Below are 22893 nucleotides of genomic sequence, written 5' to 3'. Positions count from 1 at the left end.
GTGCGTTCTTTCAATCAACAACTGCACGTCCCTCCCTCTGCATGACTTAGTTGCTTCGAGTAGAAACTTTACTGGTCGCAACCTGTCTGCAGTGTTACCAACTGCAATAGATTTTCACTACTTAGAAAGGGAACACAAAGCTTTGTAAGCCACATAGCCAATGAAATGAGATTTCAGAATGGTGCTACTTCCCCCTCCCCCACACACACGTTGAAATAGGATTAAAAGTTTAGTATCCCAGAAACATCTGAATTCCTTTATTTTCTTCTTTTTCACATTGGTACTTACGTATTCTGCATTCCTAAGGATTCTAGAAGGTGCCATTTCGTTTTTTTCACGCAAATAATCTCAATTTTCGACATATCGAGTAATTCTTGTTTGTTTTCGCTTGCGTTACACGCAATATGACGGGGAAATCTTCACTAGCGTTGTCGATGATCAGTGGTTATGCAGTGTTGCAACCTTCTTCATCGAAAAATACCTACTTTCGTGTTGCTGATTTCATAATTTTTTCCCAGGTTCGAAAACTCCACGAACCATGCATGGCATAGGTTAGGCAAACATAGTTAAAATTGTCATGTTCTTGGAAAACAACTGTGTGGTTCGAAACACTGACCAGGGGTTACATCATCGAACACACAAAACATTTGATTCACGTAGTGGAAGGACATAGAGGCAACAGCTTTCGTGCATTGGAGAGACATTAATCTTCAAAACTACATGAACTACCGGCGAAATAAATTAAGCGATGGGAAAAACACTTCCACGACCTTTCAAAAGTGTACGGAAAGTCAGTTCGGCACTTTGTCCTGTAAAATTGAAGAAATATGTTTTGGGCATACTAAAATTTTACCGAAATAGGTTTTCCATTGTATAGGGTCCATAAGAATATGTCATGAACAACCAATAATCCAGAGCAGGACTGGAACATGTCACGTTCGATGCCGAGGTTGCGAGAAGACCTAAACACACTGTTCTACTGTGAACACCAGGGTCGTAGCCAGCCAGGGACATTGCCATTACCCCCCCCCCCCTTTTCCTTCTGAAGTTTGGTAAACTACTTTGTAAAATTTCTTTGCAGTGACGAGTGAAAATGTAGACTTCAGATATTATTTTGCTGAAAAGCTTAAATTCGCAGAATGCAAAGATCAGATAGGCGTAAAATTATTTCATGTAAACTCCAAAGTACCAGTCTGGGAAAGTCAGGGAATTTGTATTTTTGTAGACCTTGTACAAAAGAGATTGTTTAAAAGTTTGGATCTTGGCTGCAGCAGGTGGTATTCATTCAATGACAAAGCATACCTTACATCTGGAGCTTGTAGTTTCTATCTCCAGGTTAAACAAAGATCTCTGTCCATAACAAATGCTGTCTGATGCCATACCTTGGCTTATCAGTAGGTTTGGACTCTGCAAATTGTTTTCATATAAGATTTTGATTACTTTGAAATCTTTCTTAATTTACAGTTGTGTGGTCATTTTAACTTTTATTTATATAACAATTAGAATTGAAATTTTCACAATTTGAGAAGTTATAGGATTCTCGCACACCTGAGAACTGGAAAATTTCATGGAGCACAGCTGAGGGACTTGAAATGCTCCTGTCTGCTCATAACCCAGGCTGTTGTAGCATTTCTCTTGCAGCAAGGATCACATATCTGCTTGTCCGTTTCTCATTTTAAATATGTTTCCAGGGCTGGTGACCAACTGCATGCAATATTCAAAACTATATTGGAATTTTAAAATAGCTGCAATTTAGCTAGAAAAATCCTTTTTCATACAATACTGGTGCAAAACTTAAAATTTGCTATAATTCCCAAGATAGTTAGATTCCATAAAAACATTCCTCTGCATTTGGGGAGATCGTGCAAATAGAGTGTGATATTGGTGAAAAAATTCCAACTGATATTTCAATACAGATACAGCAGCGGCAGTATTGGCTCAATTTGAATTCTTATCTACAGTTAGTCTAGAACAGAGATCGCCAAACTCCCAAGCCATGGAACTATTTTCCACATTTGAAAGTACATAGCAAAGTACATGGAATAAATAATAATAATAATAGATCTTCTCATTTACTAACTTCTGATATAATTGTAAATAATTTTAGGTTGATGTCTTGTCTCCCACAGCCTGATAGGTGTATCAAATCAATTTATGTTATTTTGATTCATTATTGCACGAAAATTTGTTCTTATGCCTCTGGTTGTTATTGAGATACCAATATTTGAAGGGCTCGAGTTTAAAAAACGTGGTGATCATTTTGAGTTACAAAGTAAAATGTCCTGTTCTTTAATTTTCGAGTGAAATTTCCCATGTCATGCAATTTGCATTGGATTTAGTGAAGCTTTCTGAAATTGGTAAATACAACTTAAAACAATTTATCCGTGGTAAAGGTTCTAAGGTAAATTTCTCGTATCGGACAAATGGATTTCTTCAAATTTACAGGAGAAATTACTTACCAAATGCAGTTTCTTTACACTTGAGGAAGTTCGGGGAAGTGTTTTCTCGCATCATTCATTGAATTTGGCCGGCAAATCATCTATTTTTCGATATAAATGTGTGACCGATGCACGAAAGCTCTTTCATCCATTTACTTCCTGGTGGATGTAGCCTGTGTGTGATGACGTAATCCTGGTCAGTGTTTCCAAACACGTGTTTTTGTAACTGAAGAAGGTACGTTTCCGCAAATGGTTTGTGGGGCTATGTGTCAATGGTTTGGGGGGCTATGTGTCAATGGGCCGTGGGGCTATGCGAGAATGGTGTGTGGGGCCACGCATATTTTTATCAAAACCAATTTTTCACTATTGTAACCTATACGTGACCCTACCTAACCTAACCCTACCGGAGATGGTTCGTGGGGCTATGCGTCAATGGTTTGTGAGGCTAAGTAAGTATTTTTGGGTGCAGTGGGGTGGAAACACTGCATGCCGAGTACGATAGTGAAACTGTGACCACCATTTTGCGTATTACCGAAGGCAAAAAGAAACTAAGAAAATGTGCTCGATATGTTGCAAATTGAGCTTATTTCCATTAAATAATCGAAATGCCACCTTCAGCAATGTTTCTCAATACAGAATACGTAAGTACGAATATTCAAATTAAATGAAGTAGCAAATTCCAGCCGTTTGTCCGATACGAGAAATTTACCAGGTTCTAATAACTTTTTCTTAATGAACAAAGAATGACCAAAATGTCAGTTACCATGTTTTACACCCGAGCCCTTCATTTGATACAGTAAGACAAATGAATGTAACTGGCACATAAGATTTTCTTTTTCAACTTTGCTTAAAATGTTATTTTTATTGGTGCATGAGTAATCTTCAATGTCAAGATTTAGTTGTTTAATTTTGTCAAGATTCCACCTTTCATGTGAGTAGAATCTACATAAAGACATAACTTTGCAAAAATGTTTCTTCAATATTGCTGCCAGGATCGTATGGCTATAAGGGGTGAAGGGAGGCCATCAATAATTTCACATGACGAAAACTTGCTAGTATATTGGTAAATTCCCATAAATATGCAGGTACAAGAGGATAAAGTACGCTTTGTTGTGAAGAGATTAATCTGAAATACTACAGTTTATGATTTTAAACTTGAGTGTGAATTTTCATCTAAGTGCTCTGATTTTCTTACATATATCACTTTTGACTGGGTGCCAAAACTTTGGGGTTGGGGCAAAGGCAGTTAATTTTTTTTTGGTAGATAAGGAATAGCATTAAGAGACCATACTGGTGGGGTGAAAAGAAAGGGGACATTCCCCCCCATCATACTCCCCTAATCGCTGCTACTGTACATACATGTTCATGTACATTAATTGCCCTAATATCTTGGTCTGGAAAATTTTTGTTCTTGGTCGGAAAGCCTGGAAAAGTCAGGGAATTTTGTTTTCACAAAATAGTAGACACCCTGTTAGAAAATTTTCTCTCGGCTTCAGCTATGAGTGGGAAGTTATTGAAAATATACTGTAAGTATTTGAATGATATTTCTAGATTTTCTGTGTCCTATATTAACTTAATGATTGCTAGGGATGGGCCGATATAAAATTTACCAATACTCATAACCGATATTCTACCGATCAGATATAAAATTAGAAATGGTCCTTGAAGAACTTGAAATGTTCATTGCTATCCTTAATAAATGTGTCTTTTGAGGTGACTGCAGTGCAAGAGAAGTTGCATATTTAGACATTTACTTTTGTTTAGAAAGTAGGGCATGAAGATTATCCACAAAAATTACAACAAAGTGGCAAAATTTTGCACTAAATTATAAGATATTTATCAATATATCTGATCGTTAAAATAATCAGTAATTTTACCGATACACCAATATGCCTATATCGGCAGATACCGATAGAGTACCGATTAATCGGTCCCATCCCTAATGATTACACACACACACACACATATAATGTACTTTCATATAACACTATTAAACTTTTAAAAATGGACTTTGTTTATGAAGCCGTCCCTGATAACCCATGAGCGCCTCCCCCTGGCAATCCATTTTGGCTACGGGTCTGCAGAGGTGCAACCACGAATTTTCGTTTGGGAAGCGGGGCAAGTACCTGGATAAACATGCCAGCAACAATAACAATAATAGTAATGAAGGTATAAATTTACAATACCGGAAGTATCTCCAATTGCTTTGAAATTACGCATACTCACTAATTTCGGCCTCGTAATCAAGAATCTGCAGTTAAAAATTGGCGGTCACTTCCAGAAATTGTGAAATTACGTGAACATATTAATGCTATGATTGTCGATACACTGTTATGGTAGCCATGTTTGATGATGTGAACAAGTGAAGTTCGCTACCTGTTGCATGGATCGTTGATTTGCATTTGAGAAAATGTCATCTTGCACAAGATGGCAAAAATGTTTGCTCCACAAACCATTCATGGTAAGGTTAGGTTAGGTTTGGCAAGCATTGTAAAAATTAAGGGTCATCATAAACATAGTTTTGAAACGCTAATCATTGCAAAAAATAGCTGTTTTCTTCATAAATCAAGGGTGTTTACTCCATACACTTATTTCATCTTATTTTGCAATTTCTCGACGTGACCGCCAAGTTTCAACTGCAGATTCGTGATTAGGAGGCCAAAATTAGTGAGTATGCCGAATTTCAAACAAATTTGAGATACTTCCGGTATTGTAAATTCGCTCCATAATAAAGTAGCATCAAAGGTGTTATTATCCTCATATATCATGCAAAAAGGGGGTAAAGTTGGTTCTAATGCATTTGTTGAAGAAAAGGATTTAAAATATTTTTCAACACATTAATTTCACATTAGCTAATAATGGAAAACTAGCACACAAACTATTTTTGAAAGAAAGAAAGTGCATGATAAAAGCATTCCGAATGCACATATGTCATGTAAAACTTTCATGAACAATATATTCTTTTCACATGTGCAGCATGGAGCGATGTAAAATAAGAAAATACATATGCAACATGTTAACATTAAATTGTTTATGTATTCAAAGTTTCTTTAATACATATATATTATTTAAATACATTAAATAATAAATTCATCAATCTCATAACAAAGCAACATTGATAGCAAATAATATCACGGAGCTGTCATGGTGTCATGGCATTCTTAGTTTTAAAACTTTTTTCATTTAGATCGTTCGGTGCCCAGGCCCGACTCCTGCTACCCCTAACTACAGCATTGAACTTAATGAGACTGTATAATATATTATATATATATTTCTATTTTCATAAAATTTGAAATCAAGGGGTTGCAAGTGCCCTTCCGATTTCACTCTGCAGGTGCCCTTGGAAGGAAAATGAAAAAAATATGAAAACTAATTCCATTGAGTATCCTTTAGGCCTGCTACTCTTAAATTCTGCTAGCCTGGTTTTTCTTGTACTTTAATGTTTGCCCCCCGCTAGACTTCATTTCCGTCCAAGGTTAATGTGCAATGCCCCTGCCCCCCGTGGTTGCACCACTGCGTGCCTGGTTAATACACCATGCAATGAAAAACTATTAGTTTTAGATGAGTTTTTTTTTTCTTTCTTCCTATGATTCATTTAAATAAATGAAGCTATAATATTGTGTGCATTTCCTGGCAATAAGATAAAAACTACTTACACTGAAATAGCTAAGTATATAAATTCTCCTTGGAGGAGAAAGATCCTCCCAGGACTTTGTAGGATTTAGGAGCTATGTAGGCAACACTGGCTGCAGCTGTCCACGTGGTGAAGAAACGCCTGGAGCAACATGCTGCCGAATGGCTGTTATCTTCCAGCAGGTTTTGCAGGCGCTCGGGGTCTCGTTGAATGCCCAGTGACCTTGTAAGTGCAGAGTGCCTTGAAGACGACAAACCCAGGTAAAGATGCAAATCGACTCGTTGCCGTGGGCGGGGGAGCAGGTAAACCTGTTCTCGCAGGCAAGAAACAGCAGGTTGGCAACATGCCAATTTTACAGTGCTCTGCTCTCTATTGATGAAATTTTGTAGAACAACGTGACAAACATATTTGGTAGCACACTTTCCACTCGCGACGTTCACTTCAACGATATTTATGCTAAGAGAACCAAACCTAACAAGGTGGGCATTCCTCGTGCATAACATACATCATACCTCATAAAATCGCCAATTACTCTCTTATAACGCCTTTCCGCGTGCTAAATACAACAAGAAACATTCATTTGAATAACAATCTTTCCAACCCACTAAAAATTTTCAAGTTTCTTGCTTAGGTATCGAGGGTCACCATCACCAAAATGAAAAATCATTGTTCTTAGCTATGTCCTCTTGATGTTGAAATTTAACGAAAAAAAAAAAAAAAAAAAACTATAAGCTTGTTCTCACTTGCATCTCGTTGATTTTGAGTTTTAATACAATAATAAATTCGTGCCAATATCTTCATCCACAGGTGCTGCATCACCATCAGTATTAGAGTCTGATTTGTATGCTTTTAAAGCCTTAAAAAAAACATAATGGCCAGGTAGTATGAAAGGTAGTCCTTGCAAGGAATTTCTGAATTTGTTGGGTTTTTGTATGAGTTTTGTTTTAGAGAAGTTTCACAACAGCGTTTGCACTTGGACATTCATCTTTCGTCTTTTTCAGATAATGTTGAATAATCTCCCTTTTCTTCATTCAGTGTGTTTTTGTATAAGTGAGTGGATTCCTTGAATACAATATCTTTCGCTTTCTTCTTTAGGGTCTCAACAGATAACAGTTGCCAGTTTCTTTTCCATTAGAATGTGTCATTACTAGGATTACCAACTTTGAGCAATATAATTCAGGGAAATTTCTTTACAGCCTTCACAAGCCTTTTAGATTAACACATTAACGGCCGCGGTGGCTCAGTCGGTAACGCGTCTGACTACCATGCTCAAGGTCCCGGGTTCGATCCCCGGCCGGTTCAAATCCGGGAACTTTTCTAACGGTGGAAGCGGCCCCGGCGCCCACCCAGCGTCGAATAACATGGGTACCTGGGGGAAACCCTGGGGGGTAAAGGCGGTCAGGGGCGTGATGCTGATCACATCACCCCCACTCACGACCGGATCAAGAAAGTGTGGGGCGTTACCCCCACACCCCCTATACGCCTTCATGGCGTGGTGCTATGCACAGGGGAACACTTTACCTTTTTACCTTTACATTAACTGCCATATGAGTGGTATTTAACTCATGCTAGTTAAACCCGGGGCCTCGTAAAGCTTATTTGAGTCACTTCTCTTTACCGTGTGAGCCTTGTGGTGCACAGGCAGCTCATGCTACCATGCTATAACTTACATGTTACGTGAAGAGTGGCCCCGAGAACAAGATTTTGCAGATTGTTTGTGAAAATCTTATTTAGTGATGCTATTGCTATAATTAATACAAACAATTTAAAAAGTGTGGATGAAATTTATAGATGTACATTATCTTCTTTTCTATTTATTTTTACCTTTAAATTTCACATAAAGTAAACAAAAAAACATTGTCCCTCATGAACTGATTTCAAGTTTTTCCATTACTTTTTGCATTTCTAATGTTGCAAGTCTTTTTTTTCTTCTTCACTGGTGTAGGTTTTAGGAAAAAATATTCTACACAAAAGTACACATTACATTTGCTGCATTTCCATGCTGTCTGTGTACATCTTTTCATGACATATTCATGTCCTTTCTTGTTTTGTTTTTGTAGCACACAAGTACACCTTCTTGCATAACTCGTGTTCAGGGGAGAATAACTCACAGATGGCGACTGAAGGGGTAGCACTACAGTAGGTGTTCCGTCTGTCTGAAGCAGTCTTTTCTGTAGAGAACAAGCGAGTTCAGCAAAGCTGATCCTGTGATCCTAATTTTCTGAACCACTTTACACCACATCTCAAAGAACAGTTGATCAGACTTCAGTTGATCTGAGAGGTCAGTGAAAGCCTTCAAATTATTGTAATCCACAATCATATTTGGGTTTTCAACAACACCTTTTGTGTTTCAACTGCTGTAGTGTCTTCACCATGCATAGTACTTAGCATCAGTACATCTCTCTTATCCTTCCATTTGAGGATGATGACTCCTGTGTCACATTCTTGGGTGATTACTTCATTCTTGTTCAGTTTCGCCTTCACTACATCTAGTGTGTTTAGTTTCTGGTTACTTCTTAGTGTGCCCACCAGATATGTAGAGCAATCATGAAGTTGATTGGCTAGATTGATGCTAGTGTAGTAGTTGTCAGTGTGTAAAACACGTCCACTATCTAGTAAACCTTTTATAAGCTTCATGACAACAGAGGATGAGACAAGCATGCCAAAAGTTGCTTCCCTCCCACAATAAACTTTCACATTTCAGGTATACAGGTTTATTCCAAATTTTTGGCGCTTGTTTTTTATATACTCTTAAGAAACTCCTAAACGTCCACGAAATGACACCATAGTTTTGTAAATACATATTTCCTTATCTGGAACTGCAGCAGGCTGAAACCTTTCAATAAGACAATCAAAAATGGCTGGATCTTTTAGTCTGTCACCAGGAGGACGTTCTTCATTGTTAGAATAATGCCATATTCTCAGAAGCATTTCGAAGCAGTTACATGATTCAAGTTTTTCCACCAAATTGTCACACAAAATATTTTTTTGACCAATAGTCCTGAAGTCTTGGCTTCTTGCTAAGTCCCATCCAGAACAATACTCCTAAATATCGTTCCATTTCTTGAAGTGTCATCATGCCAATATTTTTAAGTGTGGAGTGAGATTTGATATTACCCTGTTGTAAAGTCGGGCTTGCATAGATATTAGTTTCCTTCACCATGTTTTCAATAACATCATCTTTCATATAATCATCAAGAAACATATTGCTTTCAACATTTTTATTATATTCTCGTAATAAAACATTGTGCCCCCAAGAAAAAAAATAGTGTTTGTTAGTCAATATACACACTGTAAGACAGTGCCCTGAATGTGGGCTTTTGTCTGATTCTGGTCTTGCTGCTGTAAATGCAAAATGAATCAACTTGATGAAAACAATGTAGCAATGGTAAGTACACAAGTGTGTAAAATACTTTTTCTTTTTCTCGCGACTACGAACTGGCCATGACAACAATGCAAATACCTAAACCCACTTATCCAACTGTAACAACTAAATCTAGATAATTAAGCAAATTTTGGTGAAGGGAAACAAAGAAGTCGAGACTTTGTTGCAGCCTTTGTTTTTGTTTTCTGCAGCTCTTGTGTAAAGGCTTTCTATTTCTCCCTCCCTCCTTATTAAAACAATGACTCATTTTTCGTGATCATCTTCAAAATATTATTGTTTGGTTTGCAGTAACAAATATCTTTACTCCGCAAATGCATACTAAAGAAAACGAAAGGATAATAATAAACAAATATAATAATACTAAATCTCGTCATTCTGGGAGGTAACAAAGTTTGTCTTGGAAACCAGGAGAGGGAGTTTGATTCCGGGAGGGTTGGCAAGCCTACGGTGGCACATGGGAACAAATACATACCGGTCATTTTATTTGGACTTCTCTATTCTGTTAGTCTTGATCACACTTCATATAGAACTGATCTAATATAAAAAAAATTGTCAATTTTCCTTTGAGGATGAATGTTGCAAAGTATATCCACTACTTTATTATATTTTTGTTCTGTGTACTTACATTATCACTAAATGTGATTAGATCTGTAAGAGTTTGTAGACAATGCACATACTTTAGCAAACAGGAACTGATTTTTTTGTGATAACCTTTGATGGATCCCCTGCTGGAGGCTTCAGAAACAGAAGAAAAGATGAAATCAGTGAAAGTTTGATGGGCTATAAAAATGAGACAAGTTGGAGACATAAAATATGTGGTTTCTCACCACCATGGAAGATTAAATATGACAAGTGGGTTCCTTTGGTGTGGTTGAACTTCCATCAGTCTCAACATTCCTTAAATGTACAATTGACGGTACTACTTTACTATACCAGAGACACCTATCAATGATTTATTTCGCAATTTTTTACATTGCTAACGTACTCTTCTTCATTGCGGAACATTTCTTTAGGGGTCATTCCATGGGAAGTCACCAGAATTGTCCGGAAACGGGTCGCCTCATAGTGACAGATTGTAACAAGCTTTTGTGCACGTATAGAGTTAGTAAGGAAATATCATTGTGTGAAATATCTCGTTTCAAAACATAATACATATTGTACAGGGTACCTCCAAAGAATGTGATCCTTCAAAAAAAGTACAAAACACCGACATTTTCACATAATTGTTAAGAAACAACGAATTGAGATAGAAAGTATGTTTTTGCTTTATTGTACAAAGTAAAGTATACTTAGTTATAACAAAATGTTGATTTTGCCTTACCTTTATATGTGTATGCCCAGGGAGTGGTTGAAAATCATTGTCGTTAAGATGTGTGACAGAAAATCAGGTAAGTTTATTAATTTCCCCCCTACTGATGGAAGCAGCCAAAGTCTTTATATTCGTCATAGTGTGACTTCTATGTATGGTTCATCAGCACACACCCTCATATTGCTGTTTTATATTCCTGGTTATAAATTACAGACACTTTTTACAGTATGTGTGGGAAAGAAAGTGCAAAATGAGGCTATTTCAGGAGTTAAAATCTTGTAATAGGAAAGGTGGCAACACTATGCAGGTGGTATAATTGGAAACACCTGAACTTTGGTATTATTTACAGGAAATATGAAAATTGCACTCTGCCTCATTTGGTATCTGTTGCGGACATACAAAATGCGTGCAGTGTAGAATGTCCGTAATACGGAAGTTTCCAATAATCATATCCCAAGTCAACTGGAAGTTGTAAGTGGAAAGTAATTTCAAGGGATCAATCGGAGAGTTGCAATGTGGAATATAATTTTACATTGACAGTGATGGTTGTCAATTTAGTTCACTGATAACAGCTCATTTGTATGTCCCAAATGCAGTGTGAATACATTGCACAGTTGCTGAATCCAGAGTATAGGTTCTCCCGGTAACTGTGCCAGGTGGTGAAATCCTGAGCAAAATGTCAGTGTGTGGAAGCCAACATGAATCTTCCTTGCTCGGCCATGTAAAACTCTGTGCAGGTCCATGAGGGTGTATAAATTTGACACAATATTCACTGTTGTCATGAGACACTTCTGTAATGATCCCCAACCACCACTGCAAATTGTACAGACAAGCAACATATGATGAACTGTGTAGCATTATTTTACCTTGTGTTACCGGCAAGTTGGAAACTTCTTTAGATATCACACTAATTCAGTTCTTGTAGTCATGCTGGATATGTGAGATCTAAGCATGCGTGTTTTGGTTAGTGGTATGAAACAATGGAGACTTCTTGTTCCTTCAATGCGAGTTGCTTGAGCAAATCGTGGCTTTAACTTGTCTGTTTGATGTTCAATTTCCTTAGAGCTGACATAGAAAACCTGAATGCTCTTGATTGTAGATGTAAATTCACATAGTTACATAGGAGTTAGAATATGATTGTTGTATGGTCTTTGTATGCTTGTCCAAGTTGCCAACCGTTTCACTGTGGCACCTACACCAACCATCAGCAAGGTTGCAAACTAGCAAAAAGTGCCACTCTGCTTTCAAACCAAAATCCTCCTCACGATGACAGAGATTTATAAAATTTTTCCTGTTCTTGTATTGTGCAGAAGATCCATCACTGAAATACACAATTTCCCGTATAGCTGGAAATCTGTTTCTGAGAATTGAGATTCTGTGTCATGATTCAGGTGATCACTTATAGCACACAGAGAAACTGTACTAACAGATGATTCATTCCGCACATAGGCAACAAAAGGATGAAGTGTGGCTTGAGAATTTTCCCAGTGAAATCATTGCACAGCGTCTTGGGCTATAAAAGCACAATTCTGAGAAATCTACTAGAAGGATGCACTCATCATCTGCAAGCGATGATTTCTTTGTTGACAGAAAGTGGCTTTGTGCGGAGGTAATAAAATTGTGTCTGGTTAATGCTGGAATTATTTCAAGGAAAGTAGCAATGAATTCTTCTGTTGTTTGTACGACTGATGTGACTGTGCTCCTGTCTGTAGTGTCCCACTGTTTCTATGTTATTTCCTCACGTTCTGCACACACATTTTCTAGGTACTCCTGCACTTCGTAGCTTCCTGGGCAGCTTGTACATTCACCAAACATACTTGTACACTTCATATTTGATATCACAAACACATTTTTCCATTATAGTAAGAAGTTTGACATGGGGCAGCATGAGCTTCATATTCTGATGTATGATGCATACACACACACTATGAGTTCCACCTGCTCCTGGAAGAACACACCATTTTGGACGTAATTCAGCAAATTTTGAGAACCCCACTTGCAAGTTTAGATGTTCATTTTTAAACAATGCATACAACTCTTTTAAATTGCACATTACCAGATGCTTTTGTTTATGCACCCTTCCTCCGTCAACCTTCACAAAAATGATGTCTTTCTTTCCTCCACATATTCGGCTGTTTTCATCATTCTCATGAAACTCAATGGTATCCCCATTCAGAGCAATGCCAGTCTTTGGTGAAGGCAGTGCCAGTATTCCTTTCTCAGCTTTCTGTTTTTTGGCTGTTCGTACCATGTACTCAGTAGTGTTTAACCTTTGTTGTTTGCCAACTATGAGGGGCAAGAGAGAGAATATTTGAAGCTGTTCAGCTCTTGAAGACTTGATGAATTTGTGCTGAAGTTCTGATATGAGAAGGTTTAGGTCGCGTTCAGCATGAGTTTTTGTAGCTTCAGCAGATTCTTCTGACTCTTCAGGGATATGTAAAACTGCTGCAACATGCTTTGTAATAGAAGATTGTATTTGTTTCATTTTTGCTTTTCCATACCTTTTCCTCTTCTCTTTGTTCACATGAGTAAGTGTCTTCATGGGAGATACTTGTATTTCATGCACACTTGAATTCAGTCTCTTCGATGGACTAGCACTGCTGTCTGGGACACAATCACTGTCATTTACCTCATCAACATTACTCAAATCTTCAGGCTGGTACGGTATTTCTTTCACGTGTGTGTCACATTTTCCACACAATTTTTGCCCAGGAATCAGTTTACCACCATATATCTTTGCTGTTTCTACAGTAATTTTCCTTAGTGACTTTTTACAAGGACCCTTGTGATAGGAAAATGGGTCGAAGCAATGAGAACCAAATATGTGAGAATATTTTTGCAAGTAAACCTTTGCATGATGGAAACAAATGTTATCCACACTACCTACTCTAAATTTCAACAGTTCTTGATCTAAACCTGGCAGGGTGCTTAGTAATACAGTTCCTGTTTTTTGGTGTGTAGTGATGTAGGTGACAAGCACTGTCTGTCTTCAAGCCTACACTGCACTGCACTGAGGGTTCATGTGGCACACAGCCTGTGTTTATTTCACTTTGAGTTATCACACACAGAATGAATGTCTTCCTGTCTCTAAGTACAGTTTGTTAACAAGTCTTACTGTCATTCACACTAAATAATCGAAAAACAGCACTGCTCTCACCAAAATATTACGGTACACCACCAGAAGCCAGCCTCATATCACACAATAGATTTGGCGGGAAAACAAGTCTCCTGAAATTCACATGAAACAAATGAGTATCAAAATGCACAAATGTTTCACAATTTGCATTAACTTTTTTGTTTTGGAATATACTCTTTTACAGGTGTAAGTGCATGGGTCGAGGTACAGCAACCTCAAATATTTGAAAGGAAAACTAAATTACGCATTATACCTGCACACAGATATTAGCAGAACGGCAGTACACATAATTCAGTATTCTATGAAAATGGTTCAGAGTGCAATCATGAAATTTCTCCTGAGGAACATGTTGGAATAGTACAATATTTTACTGCCACTCATTTCTTCTTGATATCTTTCCCTCATATGGAACTTTGCACCCAAAAAGAGTTCTTTTTTTAGCTTTTTCATATTTTTAACATACATGACACACTTTTTAAGCAAAAAGGAAATATATTGCAGTCTTCCTTTTTAGTGTGGAGACCCCACACTTTATGAACTGTTCTTGTGAGAACTATGAAGATTGCACTTTCTTTCCTTCCACTTTAAAATATGACATAGATTTCCACATATATGTGTGGGAAGTTGCTTTTTCGGATATGAAAAAAACAACCACAAATTAATAAAGTTGTAACCAAACTTAACTTTTTTCATTGTATATATTTCCTTTACATAATACAACAACTAGAAATCATATGTCATTTCTTTTCGTTACGCTACAAGCATTTATCTCGTACCTTCGCGTTGTACGTTACCACGTCACTACACACTGAGACGGTAACTTTAATCAGTCCTATAGCCCAAACAAATGACCGTAGACATAAATAATTTTACAGTTTTCCATAATACCCTCAGACATACATTTGTGCAAAATTTTATTAAAATTGGAAATGTAGTGGCGACTACCATTTCGGTGATTTGCCATGGAATGACCCTTAGGTGAAATAATGAATTTATAACTAAAATAATGTCTATTTCTTACATTAACGAGTACTTACTGTTGTTCCTTATTTCCCACAAACCATCCACGGGTAGCCCCAAAAACCATTGCCGTTAGCCGAAAAATTCACGATAGCCCCACGAACCATCACGGGGACGAGGTATGCCTACTAGGTTAGGTTAGGCCTGTTAGGTTAGGTTCCATTAGCACTCCTTTCGTTCAATTTAGCATATACGGACAACATCATGGCGGCAGCAGCAATAGCGCATCGGAAATAGATTTTCATAGAAAACCACATGCATTCGCATTAAAATGGGTCAAAACTAGATTCCCGAACATCAACAACACTACAGAAAATGATTTGCGTAAGTACTTTCTCCTGTAAATTTGAAGGAATCCGTCTCCGGTATAGTAAAGTGTTACCCAATTGACATTTAGAATACTGCTGTGAAAAGTACATTATGAACCCATTCTCAATTTAATCTCAAATTTAAAAGACTTCATACTGACACATGTTCTCTGTATAATTTACTAGACCAGTTGGCCCAAAATGGAGTTATACAAATGAAGGGTCAGGGGAAAAAGCAGGCAATTAAATGTTCTGTTATAAGTGAAATATTTGTGTCATTTCTTTCCATGTGGGTGCTGTACTTGACTTTAAAACATGCTTTCTTTTGTTTCATGCATTTAACACTTCATTCATTAAAGCATATTCTTTTTGTACCTTTCCAATTACATGTTTAGTAACATTTGCAATTAACATTTTATTTTCTGGAATTTGCCAAACGTTGATTTACCTGTTTTTCTCCTCTGACCATTCAAAGGCAAATTGATAATTGGATATGTAATTATTCAATAATTAATGTATTGAAAAACCGTGTTATGAATGTGCATTTTGTGTTATTTATATTAAGTACTCTCCGTGGCAAAAGAGAATCGCCCCCTAGTGATAAAATCTAATATTTTCTTTCAAGTTTTATATTTTATTTTTTTGTAATTATTTTGACAATTGTACATACTGTACGTAATTTTAACATTTTCTGATGTTTTACTTACTCTAACAATGAAGGTAATAATGAAGAAATCAACAAAGAAAGTGGTTAGTTGATTAAATTGTTAAGCTTTATGGCCTTTATTGCCTTCCGCTATTGTTTAGTTACCTTTGTTTGGTCTGATGTATAGTTCAATTGTTACATTTGTTAGGGATTGGTTTCATAACCTTGCTGAAAGGTTTCTTGATCAGAAGTCTTCCTTCTTGCTCACACTCTGCACACAGTCTTCTCATTGTTCGTTCTGGTACCTTTTTGCAATTTCACTGCTCCAAATGTCAGCTAATCGGCAGGTAGACAGTCTACGAGAAAGCTTGTCAGCTTTTGCTAGAAGTTTCAATTTTCTATCATCCCTGGGTTTTCCTTTCACTGCCTTTTCTACAGTCTCTGTATTCCACCGAACAACATTTGTGACAGTTTTTGGATGAATATATAGTCTTCGTGCAAATTCTTTCTTTGACAAATTATCCTCTAACATTTGAAGTATCTGTCCTTGCTTTCTTGGACTAAGATCTGTAACACCCTGCTTTCTACCCATTTCGATTTACTGTACTTTGTGTGAGCAAGAAGGAAGACTTCTGATCAAGAAACCTTTCAGCGAGGTTATGAAACCAATCCCAAAACAATAGCAGAAGGCAAAAAAAGCCATAAAGCTTAACAATTTAATGAACTAACCACTTTCTTTGTTGATTTCTTCATTATTACCTTCATTGTTAGAGTAAGTACAATATCAGAAAATGTTAAAATTATGTACAATTGTCAAAATAATTACAAAAAAAAATAATTAAACATACTGCTTGGAAGAAAATATTAGATTTTATCACTAGGGGGCGATTCTTTTTTGCCGCGGATTGTAGTTTAGCCATCAATGAGGTGGGACTCTTCTAGGCTACCACAAAGTATTATTTCACTTGTGAATTTATATATATATGTCTCATAATTTAACCTGTAATTTCATGTGCTAAGAAAACTCTTTACGATGTGCATATTTTTGATAACATCTACAATGTTTGATCCCTCACATCATTTGCATGGAGGAGTGGTTAGCACAGCTTGCTATGACACTGGGGGTTCCTGGCGTGGGTGTTCTAATGTTACGTCGTCATATCATGAGCTTTGCAATTAGCCAAAAGTGACAGAAAAGCAAAATAAATAAATCAATCAAAGCCCTCATATCATTTTCTTCAGAGAGGGGAGGTATGGGTGCCTGAAAATTTTCACAGCAATTGAATTTTAAATCAGTTTTTTTTTTTTAATATATCGAGTTTGATTACAAGAATTTTCATTATTATTTTTTTTTAAATAAATACAGTATGTGTGTTTTTTGTGCATTTGCTGTATCACATGTATCATGAAATCAAACTAATAAACATGTGATTTTAAATTTTTGCACTGTTGCTAGCTGAATTTTAATAGAGTTGGCCATATATTAGAATGTATTTCATAGTTATTCATGTTGTTACCAGTTGAGCCTTCTTTAGGAAGACCACTCCACCACAAGAATTTAATTTAGTCTTGTATTAATAAATTAAATGTTGTAAGATTATATTTCATAGCTTATCTTAGTTAGTTCATTGCTTTCTTAGTCCATATTCGGAACAAATTGATTTCAAATTCCTTTTAGTTTGGTGGGAAGATTGGTTTCTCAATTAATCTATTGTGTTTCTAAAAATGAAACTGAATTTGTAACAGTTATTTAAAGGTAAATAATACCTGAAAAAGTATAAACTGTGTTTTTAAATTTTTGCAACTTATATCAAACCCCTTTCTTCTCTACAAACTATATACTCAGTGTAATATACAGTTGCAGATTTGAAAAAAAATTTCCACCAATTTTTATCTTTCTGCCCTTAGTAGATATTGAGATTTTAAGTTCCCAGATTTTATTTAGCTTTGCTAATCATTATCCTAACACTCAAATTAAAGTGTATATGTTAATAAAGTTGTTGCTCAATTAAAAGAAACATGCACAATTATGAGAACTGTTATATTATTGTAATCTTACCTTTTCATGTGATGTAACTATTTTGCATTGCTTGAACTTTATTTCTAGTGCAATTCATTAACCAACAGCAGGCAGAAATATATTAGCTTTCATTATATGATTTTTTAATTGTCTCTTGACTAAACAGGCATATAACATTATATATATGTGTGTACACTTCCCCCCCTTGAAGTGAATCTCAGGTTGTTCCACCATCACTTTTTTTTTCATTATTTCAGTACCTGGAAGATAACAAAGATAAGATCTATATAGACATAAATGATATGGTCGATGACCTGCGGAAGAAGTATAGGGACTACTCTTTGAAGAAAAGGATGCCTTTCAAGAAGTCTGTTGAGAAAGGTAGGTGTGTGTATATATCCTCTGGCTGTTGATATTTCATTCAAACCTCCCACATTTCAATTCATCATTGCTAAAATGTTATGAAACATCATGGAATACGAGTGGTACTAGACGAAAGAGAAACTCAATGAATTTTATGTTTATGAATGAAATGTTTTTTTCTCATCAGGTGCTTCACCTACATTTTCTCTCCGGTAATTTCTTTGCACTGTAATGATTGATTTGCTCTCTGCATACCAGAATAGAGATTGTGCACACTGCTGCGGAGTCACCATTGTGTTTTATGCAATTGTGGCGCTGCATAGTGAGAGAATGGTGAACTTCGAGGTGATGCAATAAAATTCATTAAGTTTCTCTTTCGTCTAGTACCACTCGCATTCCATTATGTTTCATAACCTTTTAGCAATGATCAATTGAAATGTGCGAGGTTTGAACAGAACATGCTGTATATTTGGGAACTAGGACTGATTGTGTCCTCTTTGATAGAAGAATCTTGTTCTATGGGTCTGACTTCCTTATGCTGGATGATTTTTATGAGCTTTGTATTGGGTTGGCAACTAAGTTCCCGCCGTTTTTTTTAATTGGAAAAATCTCTATGACATTAAATACGTTTGGCACGAAGGTGTACATCATGCGAAAGAGAATATATTGTTCTACCTAAATTTATGTTTCTTTGTTACTAAGACACATTTTTTTGTTATTTACAGATCATTAAAATGGAATGTCAAGTTGAGAAGAATGAGCATTTTCGACACCTCCTTTTTGCCTTTAATGAAGGTTCTAAGGCCGCAGAAGCTGCTCGCAACATTTGTGCTGTGTATGGAGTGGGTGCTATAGCTGAAAGAAGCGCCCGTGATTGGTATGCGAAGTTCAAAAAAGGAAATTTTGACCTCAAAGACGCATCTCGTTCTGGCCGTCCAGTTGAGTTTCATGAAGAACGATTGAACCACCTGTTGCATGATTTTTGTTGGTGACCCTTGAAGTGTGATGCACCCATGCTCCACACTTCTGAACCTTTCCCATCGAGTGAAGATGCTTCTCTACAGTAGTGTGGGAGCAACCCATTGTCTCTGCCAGTTCCCTTGTTGTTTGACGTGGATTTTCATGCAACAGGTGGTTCAATCGCTCTTCATCGAACTCAACTGGACGGCCAGAACGAGATGCATCTTTGAGGTCAAAATTTCCTTTTTTGAACTTCGCATACCAATCACGGGTGGTTCTTTCAGCTATAGCACCCACTCCATACACAGCACAAATGTTGAGAGCAGCTTCTGCGGCCTTAGAACCTTCATTAAAGGCAAAAAGGAGGAAGTGTCGAAAATGCTCATTCTACTCAACTTGACATTCCATTTTAATGATCTGTAAATAACAAAAAAAATGTGTCTTAGTAACAAAGAAACATAAATTTAGGTAGAACAATATATTCTCTTTCGCATGATGTACACCTTCGTGCCAAACGTATTTAATGTCATGGAGATTTTTCCAATTAAAAAAAACAGCGGGAACTTAGTTGCCAACCCAATAAGAGAACAATGAATTGTATTTACAAAAACAAGGTGGTGTTCAAGAAGTTAGCATGTACTCCATTTTCAAGTAAATATAGTTTTCCCGAGCAAAGTTTCCAATTTAACAAATTCTCATTCTTATGACCTGGTCATATGCATATGCTCATGTATTGCATGTATATACGAGCGCCTGCTTGGTTTCTGAGAAAATGCTCTTTTATTTATATCAAAGTATGAGCATGTCCACTTTGTGCATGGATAGGCTATTCCGGACTGGACTTACAGTTTGAAGTGGAATCGGACAGAACCACTATGTGCCCCCACTGAGTATCAAATCCAGGACTGCTTGATTACAAGGTGACAATTAATGTTCGAAGTTTGTAGAATACATATTGATTGGAAGTCCAGTGAAGTAGTAATTATGCATTAATTTTGTTCTGAAAAGTTTGTAATGGAAATTGTCGTTCCTGTTGATTGTTGTTGTTGAAATTGAATTTTCTGGTTAAATAAACTGGAATATACTCAAACCTGCCTAACCTATTCACATAGGCATTTTGTAGAGATTTCAGTAACTTCTTGTGAAACTACAGGCCTTCATCAAATATATTTTAAAGCATTTCAAGTTCAGTAACATGTGCATTCGTGCAAGCATATTAAAAGGTCTGTAGAACTTGCCCCCCCCCCCTCCTCCCAACCTCCTCCTGACCAAACAGAAAGCATTACTTTTAGTGCAGACAGGACGAAATTGCCTTTGTTGGAAAACAATCTTACATTGTGTATTGCCTCTTGATTTTTACAATTACCTGACCTGTCTGCCAGTAAGTAGTGTAAATTATAGAAATTGTGCTACAATGGGCTGATAACAGCAGCACTTTTGTCCCAACTTGCAAATATAACCATGGATTTATATATTTCAGGCAACTTTATTCATTATATATGTTGGTAGAGAATGACCATGACACTGTAAAGGAATCAGTCTATAAGATCCTTATTTCTGTGTACCAATAGAAAGCATTGAATAAAATATTCTGTATATATTTGTTCAATTAGTGACCAGAACCATAAAGCTGACATCATTAATATAATTGGCTGAAAACTAATAATAATTTATTCTCAGATTAAATGAACAAACTTACCTTCAGATGATATAGAGATAAAAATTTGGATTCAGAGAAATATTATATGTAAAATTATCACACAGGAAGTCAAAGTCCCATGATTCTATTTCTTGATTCATCTTAAGCTGTCCAGTTAAAGTACTCAAAACACTAAAAATGTCATATTGGTTAATTCTTAATCACAAAATCGTAAGCCAAAACCACCAAAGGTTCTCTCCTTAAATTATGCACAAATTGAAATAAAATGTAAATGCGTGCAACAGAAACTTCAAGCAAAGACAGTGTCTTTTAAGTGCAGTGAATAGAATATTTAATAAGTTGAGCAAAAGCAAGCAAAAATAGTGCACCTTCTGACAACTAACACATCACCTGCTACACATAGAGGCTTCAATCAAATGGATTTCAGGTGACTAAAATATGCTTTGAAAAGTGCAGAAGAAATCCGTCAGTTGGAATTAGGTGTTTTTTCAGGAAAGAAAATTGTGAAATGTATGTTGGTTGTTTCTTGAAATGTTAATAATTTTGAATAAAAATCTGGTTCTAGAATTTATAGATCATGCTGTTGCTTTTCTTCATACAAATATCTCAAATTTTACCAATTGTGGAATTGCTGGGTTTTGGAAGTAAGCTGGTGATGTGAACCTGAGAATGATGGTTCATAAAAATTGACAAAAAAAAGTGTAAAATTAACTACATCAATATTCTCCTAAGTAGCACTTACTTTTAGAAGATTACTGGAAGAAATTTTTATATTTGTGTATTTTTGTTGTACTTTTTTCACACAAAATAACATATACAGGGAAGAAAATAATAGGTGAAGTTTAACAAGTATATAACTCATAATTATGAATCTGTTTACAGTTTGTTCTGTAAGATGTTCCACGGTTGGATGATAGACAAGATGTAATACTAATATAACACATGTAGCAGTAATTGCTTGCACACTCCATATGGAGCAGGTAACATAGCATGCTACAAAATGATAAGTTTCGAATCCTGCATATAAAATGTATGTTTGATCACACAGTGATTTATTTCATCATTCTCCATTACTGTTATTGCATTTAACATAGAGAGAGAGGTTGAAGAAGGTAAAATAAGCACACAAAAAAAATATCGAGATTGCAATTGATACATAGTCTTAATTGGATGTAATTTATTAGTCATATCCATGAAATGTTAGATGGTACATAATATGTTTTTATTGTCTTGACAATGCATTAAATGTTTGTGCATACATTCTTCCAGCATTCACTGTAATACTCCAGAATCATGGCTTGTTAAATCCATCTTCAGATTCCTCAGAAGATAGTGAAGAAGATCTAGAAGAAGTGGTTCCAGAACAGCAAGAGGTTAACCTTTAGTTTAATACTATAGACTTTTCTAATAATTGTCCTACATTACTAATATATATATATTTCAATTTCATGAATAGTGCATGTTTTTCAAGTAACAGAAAACTATGACTGTAAGCAGTTTTGGTCCGAATCTCGGAGTTTGCACCCCATGCTTGGACCCATGGGGGCAAGTGCACCTCACAATCATTTAAGTCTGGTTTAAATATAGAAAATTTATTTTGTGAACCAAGTGTCCACGTGGGACATATTTTACTATCCTTTTGAAGGAAGATAAACAATTTATTTTTTATGATTTTTTAAAAAAGTTTTTCATGTTATATATTCTTGTAATTAAAATATGCCAAATGTAAATATTATTTGGCTCAGTGTTATCATTTGTTAATGCAAAGTGTTACACTTAGTGCTCATAATCTTTTGTACCAATTTAACAGCAAGGGGAAGAAGTAGCTGTAATCCCAGAAATAACGACATGTAAAAAAGAAATGCTTTTAAAGCAATATATATACATTGCTTAACTTTTCTATCTTTCCAATGATAAAAATCTCAAGTTCAATTTTCTTCATTAAATTATTTGAGATTGTTCAATTTTATATTGTAGGTATATGTCAGATAGGATAACATAACTAGTCTATAGG

The 22893-nt window shown here is 36.1% G+C and overlaps 1 protein-coding gene across 2 annotated transcripts in view; it reads left to right on the top strand.

The window, feature by feature from the left end:
• Positions 1-22893, top strand: part of smid (nuclear valosin-containing protein-like smid) — a 65180-nt gene that overhangs the window by 6430 nt on the left and 35857 nt on the right. For both annotated transcript variants that reach the window (XM_083135792.1, XM_083135791.1), the window contains exons 2-3: positions 18154-18277; positions 22149-22252. In XM_083135792.1, the coding sequence (XP_082991918.1) occupies positions 18154-18277; positions 22149-22252 (228 nt within the window). The remainder of the gene's footprint in view (positions 1-18153; positions 18278-22148; positions 22253-22893) is intronic.

This window comes from Lepisma saccharinum, chromosome 14 (assembly GCF_977018435.1).
Source record: "Lepisma saccharinum chromosome 14, izLepSacc3.1, whole genome shotgun sequence".
Lineage (NCBI taxonomy): Eukaryota > Metazoa > Arthropoda > Insecta > Zygentoma > Lepismatidae > Lepisma > Lepisma saccharinum.
The sequence above is the reverse complement of the archived record's forward strand: the minus strand, read 5'-3'. Positions and strand labels throughout refer to the sequence as shown.